The sequence below is a fragment of the Theobroma cacao genome, chromosome 4 (assembly GCF_053813885.1).
Source record: "Theobroma cacao isolate CCN51 chromosome 4, ASM5381388v1, whole genome shotgun sequence".
Taxonomy (NCBI): Eukaryota; Viridiplantae; Streptophyta; class Magnoliopsida; order Malvales; family Malvaceae; genus Theobroma; species Theobroma cacao.
In genome coordinates this window covers 37,429,025-37,447,612 of record NC_142642.1, presented here as the reverse complement: position 1 = coordinate 37,447,612, position 18,588 = coordinate 37,429,025, and the positions used below count along the sequence as shown (strand labels likewise).

The 18,588-nt window shown below is 36.0% G+C and overlaps 1 protein-coding gene and 1 long non-coding RNA gene across 5 annotated transcripts; one reads left to right on the top strand and one right to left on the bottom strand.

The window, feature by feature from the left end:
* The first annotated feature begins 205 nt into the window (after positions 1-205).
* On the top strand, positions 206-9,181 carry AGO10 (Stabilizer of iron transporter SufD / Polynucleotidyl transferase). Of its 2 annotated transcripts, none has more exons than XM_018119879.2 (22): positions 206-396; positions 1,435-2,112; positions 2,447-2,655; positions 2,895-3,044; positions 3,140-3,273; positions 3,363-3,472; positions 3,559-3,665; positions 3,857-3,995; positions 4,092-4,208; positions 4,721-4,828; positions 4,913-4,984; positions 5,370-5,492; positions 5,611-5,770; positions 5,956-6,077; positions 6,232-6,369; positions 6,465-6,607; positions 6,697-6,759; positions 7,136-7,199; positions 7,292-7,427; positions 7,534-7,607; positions 8,219-8,345; positions 8,718-9,181. In XM_018119879.2, exons 2-22 carry the CDS (start codon positions 1,615-1,617, stop codon positions 8,906-8,908), a joined length of 2,985 nt encoding a protein of 994 aa, XP_017975368.2. In that variant the 5' UTR covers positions 206-396; positions 1,435-1,614; the 3' UTR covers positions 8,909-9,181. The 2 variants fall into 2 exon arrangements, with proteins under 2 accessions (XP_017975368.2, XP_007034888.3); XM_007034826.3 differs by having other exon boundaries at positions 1,432-2,112.
* Positions 9,182-11,109: 1,928 nt separating this feature from the next.
* Positions 11,110-14,254, bottom strand: LOC18603070 (uncharacterized). 3 transcript variants are annotated; one of them, XR_001927717.2, is made up of 5 exons: positions 13,950-14,254; positions 13,332-13,403; positions 12,978-13,079; positions 11,604-12,146; positions 11,110-11,452 (listed from the first exon to the last, which is right to left on the bottom strand). It is a non-coding gene; the product is annotated as an uncharacterized LOC18603070 (long non-coding RNA). The 3 variants fall into 3 exon arrangements; XR_016025803.1 differs by having other exon boundaries at positions 11,604-11,867; positions 11,970-12,146; positions 13,332-14,250; XR_016025802.1 differs by having other exon boundaries at positions 13,332-14,254.
* Between the last annotated feature and the right edge of the window lie 4,334 nt (positions 14,255-18,588).

The following is an 18,588-nucleotide window of genomic DNA, read 5'->3' as shown; positions in this document are numbered from 1 at the left end:
AAAAGAGAAGAGAGAGAAAGAGAGGCAAAGCTAAGCTAAGGCCAAAGCCATTTTTTAAAAGCGAAGAGAGAGAGAGAGAGAGAGGGGCAGGGGGCTCACAAAGGCTTTTACACGTGATAAAGAAAACACCAAAAGCACTTTGCATGCGTGTATAAAGATTCATCATCATCATCATCTCTCTTTCACTCACTCTCTCTCTTTACTTCTCTCTCTCTTTTTATTTTCTTCTCTGAATCCTCCACAAAACCCATCTTTTATCTCCCACTTTTGCCTTGTCATTTAATCTCTCTTCACGTTCTTTGGCTTCAACCCATCTTTTCTAACCTCGTCCTCTCCCTTTCTATTGTGGTTTTTTTGCTTCAAAGTTACTGCTTCATATGTTTTTTCACTAAGTTGGTGAGTTATTTGGATATGTACTACCCGGTAATCTTTCATGATGGCTTTTGATAGGTTCATTTTATTATTTTTCTCTTAAGCATTAAATTTTGGTTTTTGAATATCCATGAGATAGTGATTTCACTGCCCTTTTCAATGTTTATTCTTCTCTTTGTGTACACGTTCTTGTTTTTTGTTTTCTTCTAGATGGCTTTTATTCATTCTAAAACCAAGTCTCATGGTTTCAAAATATGTTCTTTACATAAAAATAAATAAAATAAATGAACTTTCTTTAAATGCTGTTGCTATGTTTTTATCTGCGTGGGCTTATATTCATTTGTGGTCTGATATTTTTTCTCCTAATAAAGTTTCAGTTTTTGGTAGGGACAAGCTTTGGAGAATGGTTTTGTCTTCTGGGTATATCCATTTTTTGTTTTGGGGGTACCATTAAATTATTCTTAACTAGTTTTGTTAATGTTTCTGTCTCATGATTTTATGGCCATTGGAATCACATTAGAGGTTTCTCAAGAAGGTCTGGTTTTGGGGTTGATGTTCAGTTTTGTCTTTGCCTCTTACTATTTTCTTTTTCAAAGTTGCAGAGCTGATTTTAGTTGCAAGCCTGGTTTGGGGTTTTGTGCTTTTGGTTAAGTCTCCTTTGCTTGGTCTTTTGAGGCGATTGTTGTGCAATGTTTTGAAAACAATAATAATAATAATTGTGTTAATTTATTAAATATATGTTTATAAAAGGGTGCTTACAGTTCTAAGTTATCTGTATTTCCATTTTGCTTTTTGACTGGCAATTTTAGTTATACTAGTATGTGGTTTTTGGGAATTAGATGCTGAAACAAAGGTGAAAGGATGGGTTTTTATTGTTGCAAAAGAATGGTAAAGCTTGTAATGGCTCAAAAAAGTCTGGACTTTTTACCCAACCTACTTTTACTTTTGCCTTTGCAACTTTGGTGCATTATCAACGTGTATTTTTACCCTGCAATTTTTGCAAAATTTGGTGTTTTTCACTGACATACATTTTCCTTACTTGTTTCTTGTATTTTCAAGCAGAAAGGGTCATTTAATCCGTGAAGGGGGAGCAAAACAAGTATAAGAATAGAGGAGAAACCACTGCTTTCTGCGTGTGCCATTTCGTGAAAACTCTCCCATCTTTTTTAACTCTTCTGGACAAAGCTTTTGTTCTTGTGTTGTGTCTTTTTCAGTGCGCAAGTTAAGAAAAACTAAACCAGTATGCCTATTAGGCAAATGAAAGAGAACTCAGAGCAACACCTTGTGATCAAGAATCACTTGCAAAACACTATGAACCCAGTTCAAAGAGCACCTAAAACTGCACAAAACGGCAAAGGTCCTCCAGCAGCTCATGAACCACAGAACACGAAACTGCCTCATAACCAAACCTCACCTCCCACAAAGAATAAAGGAAGAAGAAGAGGAAGAGGTGGTAGAAAATCTGACCAAGGAGATGTTTGTATGAGACCAAGTTCAAGGCCCTGCACTGTAGCACATAAGCCAGTGAATCCAGCTGCTGGTGATCTTGTGGCTGCATCTTCAAATGGGCCTATTCAGAATGGTCATAATTTGCGCGGAATGGAAATGGGGTTTCCTACTTCTAGCAAGTCTTCGAATTTTGCCCCTAGACCTGGTTATGGTCAAGTTGGGACAAAGTGTATTGTAAAGGCTAACCATTTCTTTGCAGAGCTACCGGACAAGGACTTAAACCAGTATGATGTAAGCTCTTTTTTCTTGTATTAGGGTTTTTCTTTTTACATTAAAAAGGGTTCATAGTATTATTGCATCAAAACAGAAACGTCTTATGGTAGTATCTTTTTTAAGTTTGTGATTTTTATAATTTGTTTCATGGTAATATTTGGGGGGGCCCTTAATCTGACATTCATCATGTGTATGCTGCTGTGTCTTTTCATTTTTTCTGTTACATTGAAGATGAAATTGGATAAGATTTCTGTTTTCACCATGGCCTTTTCTTTTAATGGCATTTATGGTGATCCAATTTTGTTCTCATTGTTGTTTGCCCTTTTGCAACCTGTTTTCTGTTTCTTTGCAGGTTACAATATCTCCTGAAGTGGCATCCAGAATGGTGAACAGAGCTATTATGGCAGAGCTTGTAAGACTGTACAAAGAATCAGACCTAGGAATGAGATTGCCTGCTTATGATGGCAGAAAGAGTCTGTACACAGCTGGTGAACTTCCTTTTGCATGGAAGGAATTCATCATCAAGCTTGTAGATGAAGAGGATGGCATCAATGGCCCCAAGTGAGTACGAATTGTGTCTTCTTTCTGCTTGTCCATGGACATTTTACTTTCTTCTCTCTTGCAATGTGGGTTTTACTTTCTTGACAACAATTCATGAAAATGAAAAAAGTACGAAGATAAAATTATTTTACCATCTCTCTGTGTGTGAAGTATCTTGTTTTTTTCATTTACTCAATTGTACACAACATGCATTACTTATTTCTGTGTTGATCCCCAATGCCCTATTTATGACTTTACAGAAGAGAAAGAGAATACAAAGTGGTAATAAAGTTTGTTGCACGAGCAAACATGCATCATTTAGGCCAATTTCTAGCTGGTAAGCGTGCTGATGCTCCACAAGAAGCTCTGCAGATTCTTGACATTGTATTACGAGAGCTATCAATGAAGAGGTAAGAGTTTTAAAAGTGTATGTGTTTATAGAAAAATGGTTCTGGTTATCAATAATTGTTGTTCTGTGGACCTCACTTTACCTGATTCTGTTAAGGTACTGTCCTATTGGGAGATCCTTCTTTTCACCTGATATTAGAGCACCACAAAGGCTTGGTGATGGTTTGGAGTCATGGTGTGGTTTTTACCAGAGTATTAGGCCTACTCAAATGGGCTTGTCTCTGAATATTGGTATATGATTTATGATAAAATTTTTACAATTACTTGACAGTTAGCTTCAATTGGTGTTTGTCATCTTTAAGTTTTTACCTTTATAATAGATATGGCGTCAGCTGCATTCATCGAGCCTCTCCCTGTAATAGATTTTGTTGCTCAGCTTCTAGGCAAGGATGTATTGTCAAGGCCATCGTCCGATTCTGATCGTGTGAAGGTACCTTTTTCTTTTTACGGCTGCTGCAGCCTGGTTTCATTCTTAGCATTTGATTTAATCATAATTAACTTTGAAATAACTGGCAGATTAAAAAGGCACTCAGAGGAGTGAAAGTAGAGGTAACTCATAGAGGGAATGTACGAAGAAAATATCGCGTTTCAGGATTGACTTCTCAGCCTACTAGAGAACTAATGTAAGTTTCAGCTCTTTCCTCTCTTATTTCTGCTTAAATTTCTATCATATATGTTCATTGATAAGAATCATGGATAGAGCTTGAACGAGAGTGAAATGAATAAGTTCCTCTGACCACTTTTTTATTTCTGAGGATGTATGGATCTTGATGAGTGTTTATGCTGTCCCTATTACCTATGGTGCTTTGTTCAGGTTTCCTGTTGATGACAACTCAACCATGAAGTCTGTTGTTGAATACTTCCAAGAGATGTATGGCTTCACAATTCAGCACACACATCTACCTTGCCTTAAAGTAGGAAACCAGAGGAAGGCAAACTATTTACCTATGGAGGTCAGAAGATATCGAAAATTTTATCATTGTCACTAATTAAGCCCTTTTTTTTTTTGGCAAACTCTCATGAGAAATCTGTATTCTTTGCTCTGCCAGGCTTGCAAAATTGTTGAGGGGCAGCGATACACAAAAAGACTGAATGAGAGGCAAATTACTGCTCTCTTGAAAGTCACATGCCAAAGACCAAGAGATCGGGAAAATGACATTTTGCAGGTACGTTTGCTATCCACAATCTTGTATGTATATCAAAATATCAGATTCAGTGTTTGTGCAAAGTAGGATTTATAGCCTTGGTTTGTTTACAAGGAACTGAAGGAATGAAAGAAACTCTAAAATACATGGCTACTTTCCATCAGCATTTAAGTATTGAAGCGTAACTACTATCTTACCTTGATCCTTCTGATGAGGAATTATCAAAGGAGCTGCAGATTTCCTGCAATATGTAACTTGTGGAACAATTTAAGAAGTTGCTAATCTATTCTATGTCTGCCAAACTTTCCATTTCTACTTCAAAAGTATGTTAATGTGAGGATGAAACTGATGTGAATACTGGACTGAGACTCTAAACATAAAGTTGCTGACTTCTAGAGAAAGGAATCTAAGAAAAGGCAAAGATGCTAGCATCTGATATAAATTATATTGGTTTGTGATCTTGGAAATAATTTGAGTGTTGATTTGGTTTTTCTAATGGCGGTTTGTCTTTGCTGCATATTGAAAACAAGCAGACAGTTCAACATAATTCTTATGATCAAGACCCTTATGCAAATGAGTTTGGAATCAAAATCAGTGAAAAACTTGCCTCAGTTGAGGCGCGAATCCTTCCTGCCCCTTGGGTAATATATCCTCAAGTTTCTGCATAATTTGAAAGATAAAAAGGATTTTTTATTCATTATTGACCATGTCATTGGCTCTTGCAGCTGAAATATCATGAAACTGGAAAAGAAAAGGATTGTCTGCCTCAAGTCGGGCAGTGGAATATGATGAACAAGGTGATATGTACTGTCTAGTTTTCTCCTTTTTCCACCCTTCCCTAATTCCCTTGTAAGCAAGGAAAAGAAAAAAATTATAGAAGTAACGGAGAAGTTATTCCAAATTTTGAAATGTTCGTGCCACTTTTTACACTAATCAAGTTTTGCTGATCAGTTGAGGTACAGGGTAGAAGAATTTAGGTCTTTTATTATGTCTAGTTTAAAACATTATAAACCTATGGTGCATGGTTTCATGTTTCTTCAGTTTGGTTCTTGTAGAGTGTTCTTTTGGATGGTTCATTAGTACTGAAGTCTTGAGGATCTTATAATTTTTCTTGTAGTTAGATGTATTCTTTTTCTAGCTTTTGTTGCTGATGTTTTGGCATCTTGTTGTTATGTGACCTAGAAAATGATCAATGGGATGACTGTAAACCGATGGGCATGTATTAACTTCTCACGAAGTGTGCAAGAGAGTGTTGCTCGAGGGTTTTGCAATGAACTTGCTCAAATGTGCCAAGTCTCTGGCATGGTAGTTTTCTATATCTTACAATCTTGGACATTTAAGATCAATCAATTCTAGTTTCTTTTTCCTTATTTTCTTTATATTTCATAATTGAAGTAAAGTATAAGTCATTGCTGTTTTATAGGAATTCAATTCAGAGCCTGTTATTCCAATCTACAGTGCCAGGCCTGAGCAAGTGGAAAAAGCTTTGAAGCATGTTTATCATGCATCCATGAATAAAACCAAAGGAAAAGAACTGGAGCTTCTATTAGCTATATTGCCTGACAACAATGGATCGCTTTATGGTATTCCATGTTATGATGGTTTCCAGTTCTAAATCATAGATATATGGTTTATTCCTCAGTGCTTTTATGTGCTTTTGGTGGCTTCTTAAACCCACCCTCCTTTGCCTCCAAAAGGAAAGATGGAAAAAAGGAAGAATGATCTTAACATGGAATTGGAGTACTAAGACATATTTCTACTTTTTCAGGTGATCTCAAGCGAATATGTGAAACTGATCTAGGCTTGATATCACAATGCTGTCTCACAAAACATGTCTTCAAGATCAGTAAACAGTACTTGGCTAATGTGGCACTTAAGATCAATGTTAAGGTTAAATCAGTTCTCCTGGTTAATATACATAATAATTTGTTCCCAAAAATGATTTCAAACTTTAAACCAATATTATGGTAACTATGTTTAACTCTTTTCACGCAATATATTCGAAAGTCCCAAATAAATGACTCTCCCTCGTCATGTGATGCAGATGGGTGGCAGAAACACTGTTCTTTTGGATGCTATCAGCTGTAGAATACCATTAGTTAGTGACATACCAACCATAATATTTGGAGCAGATGTCACTCACCCAGAAAATGGAGAAGACTCCAGCCCCTCAATAGCAGCTGTATAAGTCTTTTTCCTAGTTTATTTTCTTTAATATTGTTTTCACCCTTGTGCTAATAGTTGGACTCAGCTCTATGAAATATACTGGTTGTTTAGGTAGTAGCATCACAAGACTGGCCTGAAGTGACAAAATATGCCGGACTAGTTTGTGCTCAAGCTCATAGACAGGAACTCATACAAGACTTGTACAAAACATGGCAGGATCCTGTACGTGGCACTGTTAGTGGTGGCATGATCAGGTATACAGATGCCAATTCCTCTAGAGCTGTACTGCTCTTTCCCATGAAGTTGTATGTATTTTCATTTCTAATTACAACTTCTTGTGTAGGGATCTTCTTGTATCTTTTAGGAAGGCAACGGGGCAGAAGCCGCTGAGAATCATATTTTACAGGTTTGTGATGCTGGATTTGTTGGTTAATATTTTTAGTATTGTATTCCATTCCTGGATGCCATACCTTCACTAGAATTCAACTTGAGATAGAAATCTCATTCTCAAAGTTATAAAAGGCCAAGAAGAGTTTTCAAGGTTTTTATGTATTTTATCCAAGCAAAGCTGTTAGCTAGCATGGGACTCATGCATCTGTAAAATCTGGCATGCTTCGGTAGTACATGGTTGCTTGCTTTACTAGTGTTTTGTATTATGAAAGCCTTGCGTGCACTTAAGTCCTGCATTTAAACTAGTTAGGTGGGTTGGATCCATTGAACATCCATATGCATACTTTGTAGACCCTTTTTGCCTCATACAAATTGGTAAATAATTTGATCAGGGATGGTGTAAGTGAAGGGCAATTTTATCAAGTTCTGCTGTATGAGCTAGACGCAATCAGGAAGGTGAGCATTAATATATTTTTTTTTCCGATCACTGTTATCAATTGGAAACAAATTTGGAGACATTTCTTGTTCTGATAAAGAATATATTCTAGGCCTGTGCTTCTCTAGAACCAAACTATCAACCACCGGTGACTTTCATTGTCGTACAAAAGCGACACCACACCCGATTGTTTGCTAATAATCACAGGGACCGAAGCAGCACAGACAAGAGTGGTAACATTTTGCCTGGTAAAAGATTATGCCTCTTGGACAATTTGCTCATTCAGGATTCACAGGCATTGCTGAACTTGAGCATCATTAATTGTTCTAATGATGTTGCATTTTGTTTTTTCAGGCACTGTTGTTGATTCTAAAATCTGTCATCCAACAGAATTTGATTTTTATCTTTGCAGCCATGCTGGTATTCAGGTAGAACATTAATATTCTTCATCTCTTTTCAGTTACAGGAAGTTGGAGATTCATGTATATTGACTTTGATTTGACTGTTGCTTTAAAATTTATGTGTTTATATATGTTAACTACGAATGATGATATATATATTGACTTCGTGTGGGTTAACTAGGGGATGTTTGGAAGACGTTTCTAAGTAATAAGCTTTGTAAGAAAGAAAAAAAAGGTGAAATGTTAAGTAAATGGATCCATTTTCTTAATTTGATTCTTGAATCACTGTAGGTCTGTGTACTCTGAACTCATACATATCCAATCAACAGTGTGTGTACTTTGAACTCAGCAAGACCTGTGTGAGATCCTCTGCAAAGTTGTAATGCCTGTAGGATTTGAGATTTGAAGAAGGCTAATAGTCTTGAAGTTGTGACCTTGACATTGTTGGTTTTCATAGCTAGTTATAGTTCTCTCACCAGGATGTATTAGAAATTTGTTTTTACATTATGGCATATCATATAAACATGATACTATTCTATAAATTATCATCTCATTCTTCAAGTAAGCCATCCTCTGTAGCATAAGTCTTTATTGATTTAACTTTAGAATTAATTTTATCTTCTTCATTAATATGGCAGGGGACAAGTCGGCCTGCACACTACCATGTTCTTTGGGATGAGAACAATTTTACTGCAGATGGAATACAGTCTCTAACAAACAACCTTTGTTACACATACGCAAGGTGCACACGCTCAGTCTCTGTTGGTAAGTGAGGTTTTTTCATATGTTCTTAGTATCTTTGCAACCAAAGCTTCTTTCATTCTCCTGAAAGATAATGAATCCAAGGCTGTTAGGACCCTGAAAATTTCATTTCAGTTCAAATTACAAATTTCTCAGATTTTAAGTAAGTGGGAATCTCATATTGAACTTAGAGAACAAGGATGTGGTGAGATTTTTTATCTGGTATACAGAGCCTGGAAATTCAGAAGGTTTTTACTTTCTTTTTAAGTCTAGCCTCTTTATTAAAGCAAGAGTAGAAATATCTTAATTGTAATGTATTTCATCACACCATCATGAGGGCTTTATAGCCAATTATTTGATTACTAGCAACTTAATTTGGTGATTTGCGGTTTGCAGTTCCTCCTGCATATTATGCTCATTTAGCTGCATTCCGTGCCCGGTTCTACATGGAACCAGAGATGCAAGAGAATGGCTCAACAGTTGGAGGTGCTGGTCACACAAAAGGTACAAGGGCAGCTGGAGAATCCGGGGTGCGGCCATTGCCAGCCCTGAAGGAGAATGTGAAGAGAGTTATGTTCTACTGTTAGAATGGAGAGATGTTGATGGTAATCAAGTGAGGTGGGAGATGCAGCAATCATGAATAGGTTTCCAGTTCTTAATTTTCCGTGTATAGTTGTAATATTAACGCATGATTGCAAGGTCTTCAAATTTAGGTAGTGATAAAATGTCCAAAACATGGGGAGGCATGACCACTAATCTTGTCCCCTGGAGTTCCTGCCCTTCATGGATAGAATGTGAAACTAGGCTATGTAAAGAAATGTTTATTTAGAATCAATCTAAATTTAGGAAATTTTGGTCAAGACCTATATATGATCACGAAGTTGTTCCCTCTATTTCCTTTCCCCTTCGACACGACCTACCCTTTTTCAGATATATGCTGAACCTTTTAAGTATGTTTCAACTTTCAAGATATGATTTAATCCAAAGCTGGTGTTAAAACTTTTCGTGCATTGATTAGAATATCTAATTTCAGGGAGAACGTCATTCAAAATGCTGGTCATCACTGTGTGTACGCCCATATCTTCAGGAATCAGAAAAGTGAAATGTGTCACTTGTCCAGCGGGGCACTGCCAATAGTTTTAAAGGAGCTGTATGACCCATATAAAATTTTAAGTTATCTTAACACTGCAACTGGGAACTCAGATGTCCCCAGATGATTTGGAAGAGCAAAATGGGGTACTGACCCACTGTTTGATGTCTAGTCAGTGAAATATTTGGACAGTAGGGATAAAGAGAATCCGATTTTACTTTTGTGAAAGCTTAGAGGGCTGAGCTTGACCCTGCTGCCAGCACTGACTTCCTCTCTCACACATGGGAGCAGGTGTTTGCGCACACATCTACAATGGGCCAAGCTATGTCAACCAAAGCTTAAACCATGGCTTTGAGCTGGATTGGCATGCTATCATCCTGGACGGGATTTTCAGCTGGTAGAATCAGCCAGCAAGGTAGAAGCCCAAGTTTTGACTGTTTTATGCACCCAAAGAAGCCCAAATTTTGATTGTTTATGCACCCAAAGAAGCCCTACTGGCTACAGCCAAGGCTACAGATGAAACCGTATCTGCCAATAAGTATAGATTGGTGTTGTGTTTTAATGTATTAATGATGGATCAATAGGCAGGTCATATTTCTGCTACCGTTTTTAAGGAAGAATGCAATGATGTTTTTGCTCTTTGTTTTGGTAGCGAAAAGCTATATATATAATATATTTGTGTATTAGGTTTGAGGGTCTGGAGTTACCACAAAGTTTTTGGATGAGGGATAAATGTATGTTCAGCTCTTTAATCTGATTTGGAGCATGTAGTTAATTCAGAGCTCTTAGAAGCAGTTAGGTAGGTGATTCTCAGTGTTAGCGTTTTGTTTTTTTTTTCTTGGATGAAATTAGTTGTGCATCCTCTGGGTTTTAGCATGACTTTCTTGCCTGCCTGCTCCTCTACGTTTCGATTAAAGCCTTGTCTTCGTATTCGATTGCCCAGAGCAGCAGCTCTCTGATTGAAGCTTAATATTTCTCCAACATCTTTGGTCAAGGCGAAGTTACTGCTTCCAATACTGGAAACAAAAACACTCTTTTTAAGAATATTGCACTTTTATTTCTTCTTTTCATGTATACATATATATATAAATGCAAATGCTAAATACTTATAACCTATCTAGTTGCAATCAGTCTAGCCAAGAGTTTAAAGGTTCATGATTCAAAATCCTCCTGGATTTTCGTCAATTGTTTAATAATAATAAAAACAAAAGGTCTCTCACTCTCTCCATCTCTCTACATAAATGATAAAACACATTTAGATGGTATTAATGAGATAAAGAAAATAAGTTGGTAAGAAGACATTTTCTTTAATATTGGCCAAGTAATGTTCCTAGGACATCAACCCAACTTGGAGTTTTGACTTGGATCTTCACTTCCTTACAGGAGAAATTAAGTAATGCTTATATTTATTCATCATTCATTCAAGTTCATTTGGAACCAACCCCACATGCAATAATTAGGTACTTCGTCGCTCAATTTTAATCTAACTTGTTGTATCTATGTATCCAAAAAGGAAAAAAACATTTAAGGTACTGCATATATATAGTACAGTTTTTGCATATGGAAAAAATGATTCCTCATGTCCAACAAACAGAACAGATTCACCCCATACAATGACTACATGACAGAATTTTGTACTTTCACTAGACAAAAGAAAGTTCTGTTAACATAATTGATATAAGAACATGGACATGCATGTGCATATAATGTATATATATATATAACATGTAATGTGCATGAGATATTACATCAAAGTACTAAGCACTGAAAGAAAGTACTCCTCCTCAACATTGTAAGCAATAACATCACAATCACATCAAATTAAAATTGGCAGCTTCTCTTACAATCCAACCTCTGAGGTTTTTGTTTTCACTTTGATGTAATTTTTTCCTATCTCTTTTAGGTGTACATGCATTATTTACTGCAGCAACTCGTTAGTAAGACCATGAAAATCAAACAAAAGGATTTTCACTTCTGTTCAATCCTTATGTTGCCCCAAGGGAAACCATCCTTGCTTTTCCTCCTGAGATCCAAACAGACCCTGGGTAAAAGCATCAGTTCAATTTCTCATATATAGCTGTCAAAGCTAAAGACCTTAAAAGAGAAGTTAAGGTCTGATAAACTGTGAGGAGCAAAAATTATGTACTAGGGAGAGAAAGTAAAAGCATTCAGGGTGAAGGAAACTGAATTACCTAGCTACTACAACAGCTAGCCCGCGCCCCCCACCTACATACAGAGGCAGCCCACTTCTGTTATCGATATTTCTCATTCGGAGAATGAATTACTTGACCCATCTTTGATCCCCTTACAGAAGACAGTAATTAAAATGATGCCAAAGATCTAGCTTTATGGAGACTAATTCCCAAGAGCATCTTCAAATGGAATGTAAGGAGTACTTGTCAATGAATCCTCACTTAGTTTTTCTTCATGCATGATAGCTGACATATGGAAAAACTCTGGAAAGAGTAGGACGAATCAAAACTAGTAACGTATCTGACTACTTTGGTACTTAATGGAAAAATGAGAGCTGCATGGAATCTTGTCCACATAAAGCTTACCACCAAAACAGAAGGGCCAAAGTCCAGCAAGAAAAGATAGAGGGAAAGAAAGCAACCCTCAGGGAGAGAGAGAGAAGAGACAACATTTTCTCATGAAAACTGAAAGGAGCTTCGCATGATATTGATCATAGCCGCATAGTTTTAGAATAAACATCAGCAGCTCTTAATCAAACTCACCTGTATTAAGGTTTAAAAGAAATTCACAGGGTTTTTAGCAGATCAATTTAGACAGAAAGTGCGGCCAAAACATGACTATTTGCATTATGTTTATAAGCTGAAACGAGAGAATAAATTTTAGTTTAGAGAGATACGTTTCTTTTTCTCTACCGTTAAAGAAACTAAGCACTTCAAAATTGATCTTCTGCTTGTTTCATGGTAAGCATTGGCGGCAGGTTTCATATTTTTGCTCCCAAGAAAATGTTCTTATCTTGATTATTTAGACTTTGAAGGTGTACAAGTTGCACTAAGATCAAGAAGCAAAAAGTGTCTCACAAGGATAGTACATTCATGCTTCTGTTACACCATACATAAGCAGCTATAAGCCTTAAAAGATAAGATATGTAGTGGAACATTAGCTAGATTCACAAGTTAAGTTAAAATTTCTTCACATAGGACAAGTTTTCTTTATGTTGCTATATAGTCATCTAGCATATTCCCTATATCTCAAAAATTCTCCACTCCTGTTGCATCAAGATTTCCATGATACATGTTCAGCAAACTTCAGAAAAAAAACATGCTGCTAAGTTCCTATATCAGTGATATATCTTTTTCTGTGTTGGACATAATGTGATGAACTTGTAAAAGAACAGAAAGATGCACTCTCTCTGTCTCTCTTTGATTCACCCCCTCTCCTTTCTTCCTTCTCTCTCATGATTTACAAAATCTTGGGAGTTGAATAAGCTAGATCCAAAGCTGCTATATATCATGTAATGAACTAAGGATAAAGCTCATGGAATTCGTTCAAGAATACAAGAGATGGAAATGCAGGTTCAGTCACAACTTTCAAACCTTCACAGGGCATGTGAATTAAGGTCACTTCTCTCTCTCTGGTTTTGTAATCCTGCTGTAGTTGGATTATGAAAGAAACCCCACTTCAGAAACAAGCCCTAGCTACAACATATGGCAGATTAAATTCCAAATCAGTAGCAAAGAGAAGAATCTGGGAGTCCTAAAACAAATACATAAAAGCATGTTCATCAAAACCTTAAAAGTTCAATAGAATCATAACGAAATTGAGCTACAACCATATATATGTCATGAGAAACCCTAAACAAACAGCATATTATACAGAGGAAATAACCAATAGATAAACTGATATCAAAATCCATTAAAGGGGAACTGTACGGAAGTTAAGGACAATACCCGAGGCTCAATCACCAAAGCAGTAGTAAGGGATCTTGATATCGTCAAAACTGCACCGAGACACAAAAATTCCTGACACATACAACATTAGCAAACCTGAAAACTGTTAGCATTTTCCGGTGTAAAAGTTTCACATAACATGGTGAAAGAAGAAAGAAAAAATCTATACACTAACATATATACAAAGCAAAAGTATTCAAATGAATATATCGATAGATGAAGGAAATTAACCCCAGAAATCCAGATAAGCCTGAATTTGCACAAAGAGGTTAAGTTGATGACAGACGCTTCCAGGGATTGAAAGAAAACAAGAATGGTGGTGTTTGCAGAAAAGAAAGGTGTGGCAATTAGGGTTTCATTTTGAGAGAAATTAGGGTTTTTTCTTTCTTGGGATTGTGCAAGCAGCAACAGGTGAAACTGCCATATGATCTGATCTTTCCTTGATAAAAAGAAGGAAAATTAAGATCATGCTGGCAGCTTCAACTGATGGTGGAGCACCATAAGAAAATGTGTACACTCTCCTTAAACAAGGACCAAAAAGAAAAAACAATTAAAACTGAAAAAAAAAAAAAAACCACCATGGAAGACCATGCTATACACTAAAGGGAGAGCCTATACCATTTGGTAGATGCTAGGCTCCATGCTGAGAAGAGAGGATAAAGGGAGGGTCTTAAATAGAAGAAGAGGGAGAGGATTGTGGGGGATATTATCATATATTTAATATTATTTTTCTGATGATGGAATATAGAAAACTCTCTGAAAAGCTAAAGGGTGCCCCAAAAAATTGATAAAATTGATAAAAGAACAAAACAAAAGATGTAAAAAAATTAAAAAAGAGTGGTCCCAAGTGATGCAAATTGAATATTGTCACGCCAAGACTACCACCATGCAGTTTGCAGACAGGTTAGTGAGTGTTTCTATATATATTTGTTAAGAGCATTAATAACTTTTATGTTGGGCCTGAGGGGCAGTGGGGGACCTTTTAACCTCTTTCTCTCTTTCTCTTTTCCTTTGCTTATCTCTCTCTCTCTCTCTCTATATATATCTGTAACTGTGAGAAGGGAGGATCGGCCATGAGCCAAAAAAGAGAGAGAGAGGTAAGCGCTAGTAGTATAAATGGGGGACCAGGGATATTTGCATGGTTTCATTCAAAATTAAACAAGGAAAGGAAAGAGCATCTCTACCCAGAGAAATAAAATTATGTACTATCCCCTCACTCTCACTCTCACTCTCTCCCTCTCTTTCTCCTTCATTAATTTTACTTTTGTAATTATATGAAAGTGCATTTAATCCAATTCCCTTATAAGCATCTTCTTTTTTGTTCACAGGTGATACCCTCTCTCTTGCAAAACTTGCCATTTGTTGGATAGTTGCTAAACCTGCATCAGATTGGTGCCAGCTGCAAAATACTACTACTACTACTTCCACTTTATATATAAATATATATATATATATATAGTTCTGTTTTTGAAAATTTTGATTCAGACAATGATGAAAATGACTATGATGTTATGAAAAAGTTGTTGCTTTAGAAATTTCTTATCCCTTTTGGTTATGTGCCCTAGCTCTATAGGTGTGATAATGGAACCAACATATATATATATATTTATGTGTGAAAGTCACCATCTCTAGAATAAAGCCTTGCATTATGAAGTAGAAAATGAGATTGGTTTAATTGGTATAAGTTATGAGGTTATGATTAATAAAATGTTTAGTGTTCTAAATACCCGATGAGATTTGCCTTACCTTTTCGAGATTTTGTATGTTGATTCCGGTATGGAATACCCTTTTCTATTCAATACAAATTAATTATATTATTATTGTTTAAAATAAATTTTCTTGCCATTAAGAACATATTCCTTTGGTTGTTATATTCCTCAAACAATCATAATCAAGTTCTCTGAATGTGAATTGCAGTGGGCCAATCAAGACTTTACACTTCTGAAACCCCTATAATTATCATAATGTAGGCCTAAGGTTACCCTAGCTTCCTCTAGGGTTTATGGCTAATATTCTCCCAATCTTCATATCCTAGATAATAAACGGTAAATATGTGTGAATATTATCAAGAACCCATCTCTTTAACAGTTAAAGGTTCAAGTCCATCACTATTAATCACTTATCAAATAAATATCATTCTTACTATATGAAAATTTAATTTATTAAGCTTTGAAACCAAAGGAGAGGAGAAAAATATATATGGTCAATAATCAAGTTTCTCTTCTTTCTTCTTTTGGCAACAAAGTTGATTACATGAACCATGTTCATAAGATCTAGCTACTATGCATAGACATTTCTACTTTCATTGTCCAATTCCTCTCTCTCATGTGAATGCATGTTGGACACTAGCTATACATAGTGTGGAGCATTTCCCATATTAGGAATTATGTCATGATCTTTTACCCATTATAATAAATATATATATATATATATATATCTGTAAATATACATGCATCTATGTATATATGAATGATGATGATGATGAACATGTGACTATATATGGAGACTTGTGCAATGAAATTATTAGAGAGTAGTTAATGGTTCCATCATAAAACGGATAACATAAAGAAATGCATCAAAGAAATTTGGGAAATGTTCATTCCTAAAGGGCTGTAACAACCTGCCCTAAATAGAAATGTACATTAAAAAATTTTGATTAATATAATCTATATATAGTACTCTAAATTATTATACCCACTCTGCTCTGGCATGGCTTACTTTTTACTGTTTTCATTGTTAGCAACAGGCTGCTAGGGTGATCACCGGCGTCTAATTATCGTTTTTTTCATCACGAGAATCATGTCCAAACTCTATGGCACATGATCTGAAATTTGTGTTGGAATATATAACAACCTGTAGCGGATGTCTGCATTTTTTTTTTTAATTTTCTGTTCAAGTTGTGTAATCTAATTATGTAAATAGATGTCAACAAAGATTCAATTCTCTCATCAGCCATGATTGAAGAGTATAATGATGTGGAGAAGAAAGGAACCTTCCCCTTTAATCCACGGATGAATTCTCTTTAGTTCCTAAGTCTAGGCCATTGAAGCATCTAACGTACGAGATGGTTAGTAATTTATTCATCATAATGCTATTCACAGTAATTATTCTGATGTAGGAGAAGATATGAATGCAAATATTCCAGATATAAAGCATAAGAAAATCCCATTTGGCTTAATCATCCAACCATATTTCTACATCTTATTAGTTCATCCGAAGGTGTTAATGGAAAATGTAGGCAATCATTCTAGAAAAAACTGTATGTAGAACATCTGTACTACCGCATCGATCATTTGTTAATGGGATTGTATGCTTAAGGATAAGATTTTGAAGCATCTATTCCAAAGTAAAACATTTGCTCCCAAAACCATATACCAATCCAACGTATTGAAATTTATGTTTCTTGATTCGCTGTCAGATATAAATTCCACATTTACTCCATGTAACTAATATCTGCGCATACAATAGAAAGATTTGCTTAATGAGAATTGTGTTTATGAGAAACAAACATAAAGGAGGCAGATTTGATTGCCTAGTAAAGAAACAGTGCCTGCTGTGTCACATGTTTTTACGAAAATGTGGTCCATTTCTTCATGCATATGTAGTTATAAAAACTTTTGTCATGTGGTGGTGCCATTATTTGAAGATAGAGTTGTGTAAGGGAATTGTAGATTAATAAATAAGTTTGATTCTTTTGTCCCTTTCGTTCTTCTTTCTGTTGGAGTTTAGTACTCAACCAAATATTCATTTGCTGTCTTCCTGAGTGTTTTTTCCTTCCTTTTTTTGCGCTTGTTGATCTATGCGCAGCTGCAAAATGGTGTTACTATGTCTTTCAAAGTGCATTAGCCTGTAGCATTATGTGACTGAGTGAGCAAGGCAGGGTTTAGGGTTTTATCTTTAACCTCTCTGCATGTTCTTCAAAGACAAGTTTAGTTCCTTAAGGTAGGAAAAAGGAGAAAAATACTATACTGGTAGGTTCATGATTCAAGGTCACTGATATTTTCCATTTATATCTATTCAAAACAAAAATTGCAGCAAAAATATTAGTCTCGGGTCAATAACAAGAAAACCCAAGTACTATTTCATCCCTTTAATTAATTGCCACTAGTTTGAAACCTTTCACTAACATTATCTGACCCAAGAAAGCATGTAATAGTTAACTGAAGAAAAAGTTGCTGGAATCATTTCTATCCTCAGGAGAAATTGTCCATAGACCATGCTCTCAAGTCTCAACGCATCCATATTTCTAAAAGTTTCTGATACATAGTTCGACCTGAAAATTTTCCCTCGTATTGAAGCAATCTATAGTTTGCTGCCAGTTTGTTTATGAGAAGTGGGGGCAGTTTGTCCCACAACTTTATTTCCTGTCCTCTTCCAACTATAAAAATTTGAACACATCCCATGCATTTCAATTCGATATATGCTAAAGGGGATGATTTTGGGACCAATTTTAGGGACCTTCTCAATCAAAGGCAGCCCCCCCCCCCTCCCTGGGCCACAAAATCTTTAACAGAGACCTTATTTATAGTACCTGCCGATTTGCTACTAGAGTGAATGAAACCAGCAACTCTACTCGCTACATTGCCTTAATGTTTGTGGTCCAACTGCTGCAACTAGGCGTGCTTGTTTTTGGCCACGTCTTCTTCTTAGGCCACCATTGAATCTCCAACTTTCAATTTCTAACATATAATTCCAAAATATTACAGTTGCTTAGCCCCAAAATGAAAAATTTGCTTAGCTGGAACAATTTAAGAGAGTAGGAAATGTGGTTGCTGCGGTGCATATTAATTAATTATTTAAACCCTAGGCCTAGTATATATCAACAACCTTTTCCCCTTCTAGATGCAACTCTTAGCCAACAGTAGTTGTCACACATTGATATCATTTTCCTCTTATGTATATAAAAAGTTGTGACTAAGTTGTCAGGTAGATACAAGTTCCTGTATCATTTATTTGGCTTCATATCCGTAAGATTTCTAAACATGAGTAATGTTATTAGTCCAACCCCATTATTACAATTGTTTCTAAGTTATTCCATATAATTGAAGAGAACATTTTGACTTTTAACTTCGAAACTTTTACTCAGAATCTCCATCTCTTGAATTCAACCTGCAGTTTTGAACAAGTGAAACCAGAGTGATCATCACTTGGATCTAGAGACCTTTTAACAAATACTATAAATGATTTGGGTACAGTAGAATTATGATGCCAAATGGCGGAGTGATGCCAGAAGATGTGTTAAAACACGCGTGTAATT

Bases quoted from the DNA above. Each gene is read 5' to 3' on its own strand.
- AGO10 (XM_018119879.2), top strand. From the start codon at position 1,615: ATGCCTATTAGGCAAATGAAAGAGAACTCAGAGCAACACCTTGTGATC. The intron at 3,045-3,139 runs GTAAGAGTTTTA...GATTCTGTTAAG, and splicing joins CGAGAGCTATCAATGAAGAG to GTACTGTCCTATTGGGAGAT. The intron at 4,985-5,369 runs GTGATATGTACT...TATGTGACCTAG, and splicing joins AGTGGAATATGATGAACAAG to AAAATGATCAATGGGATGAC.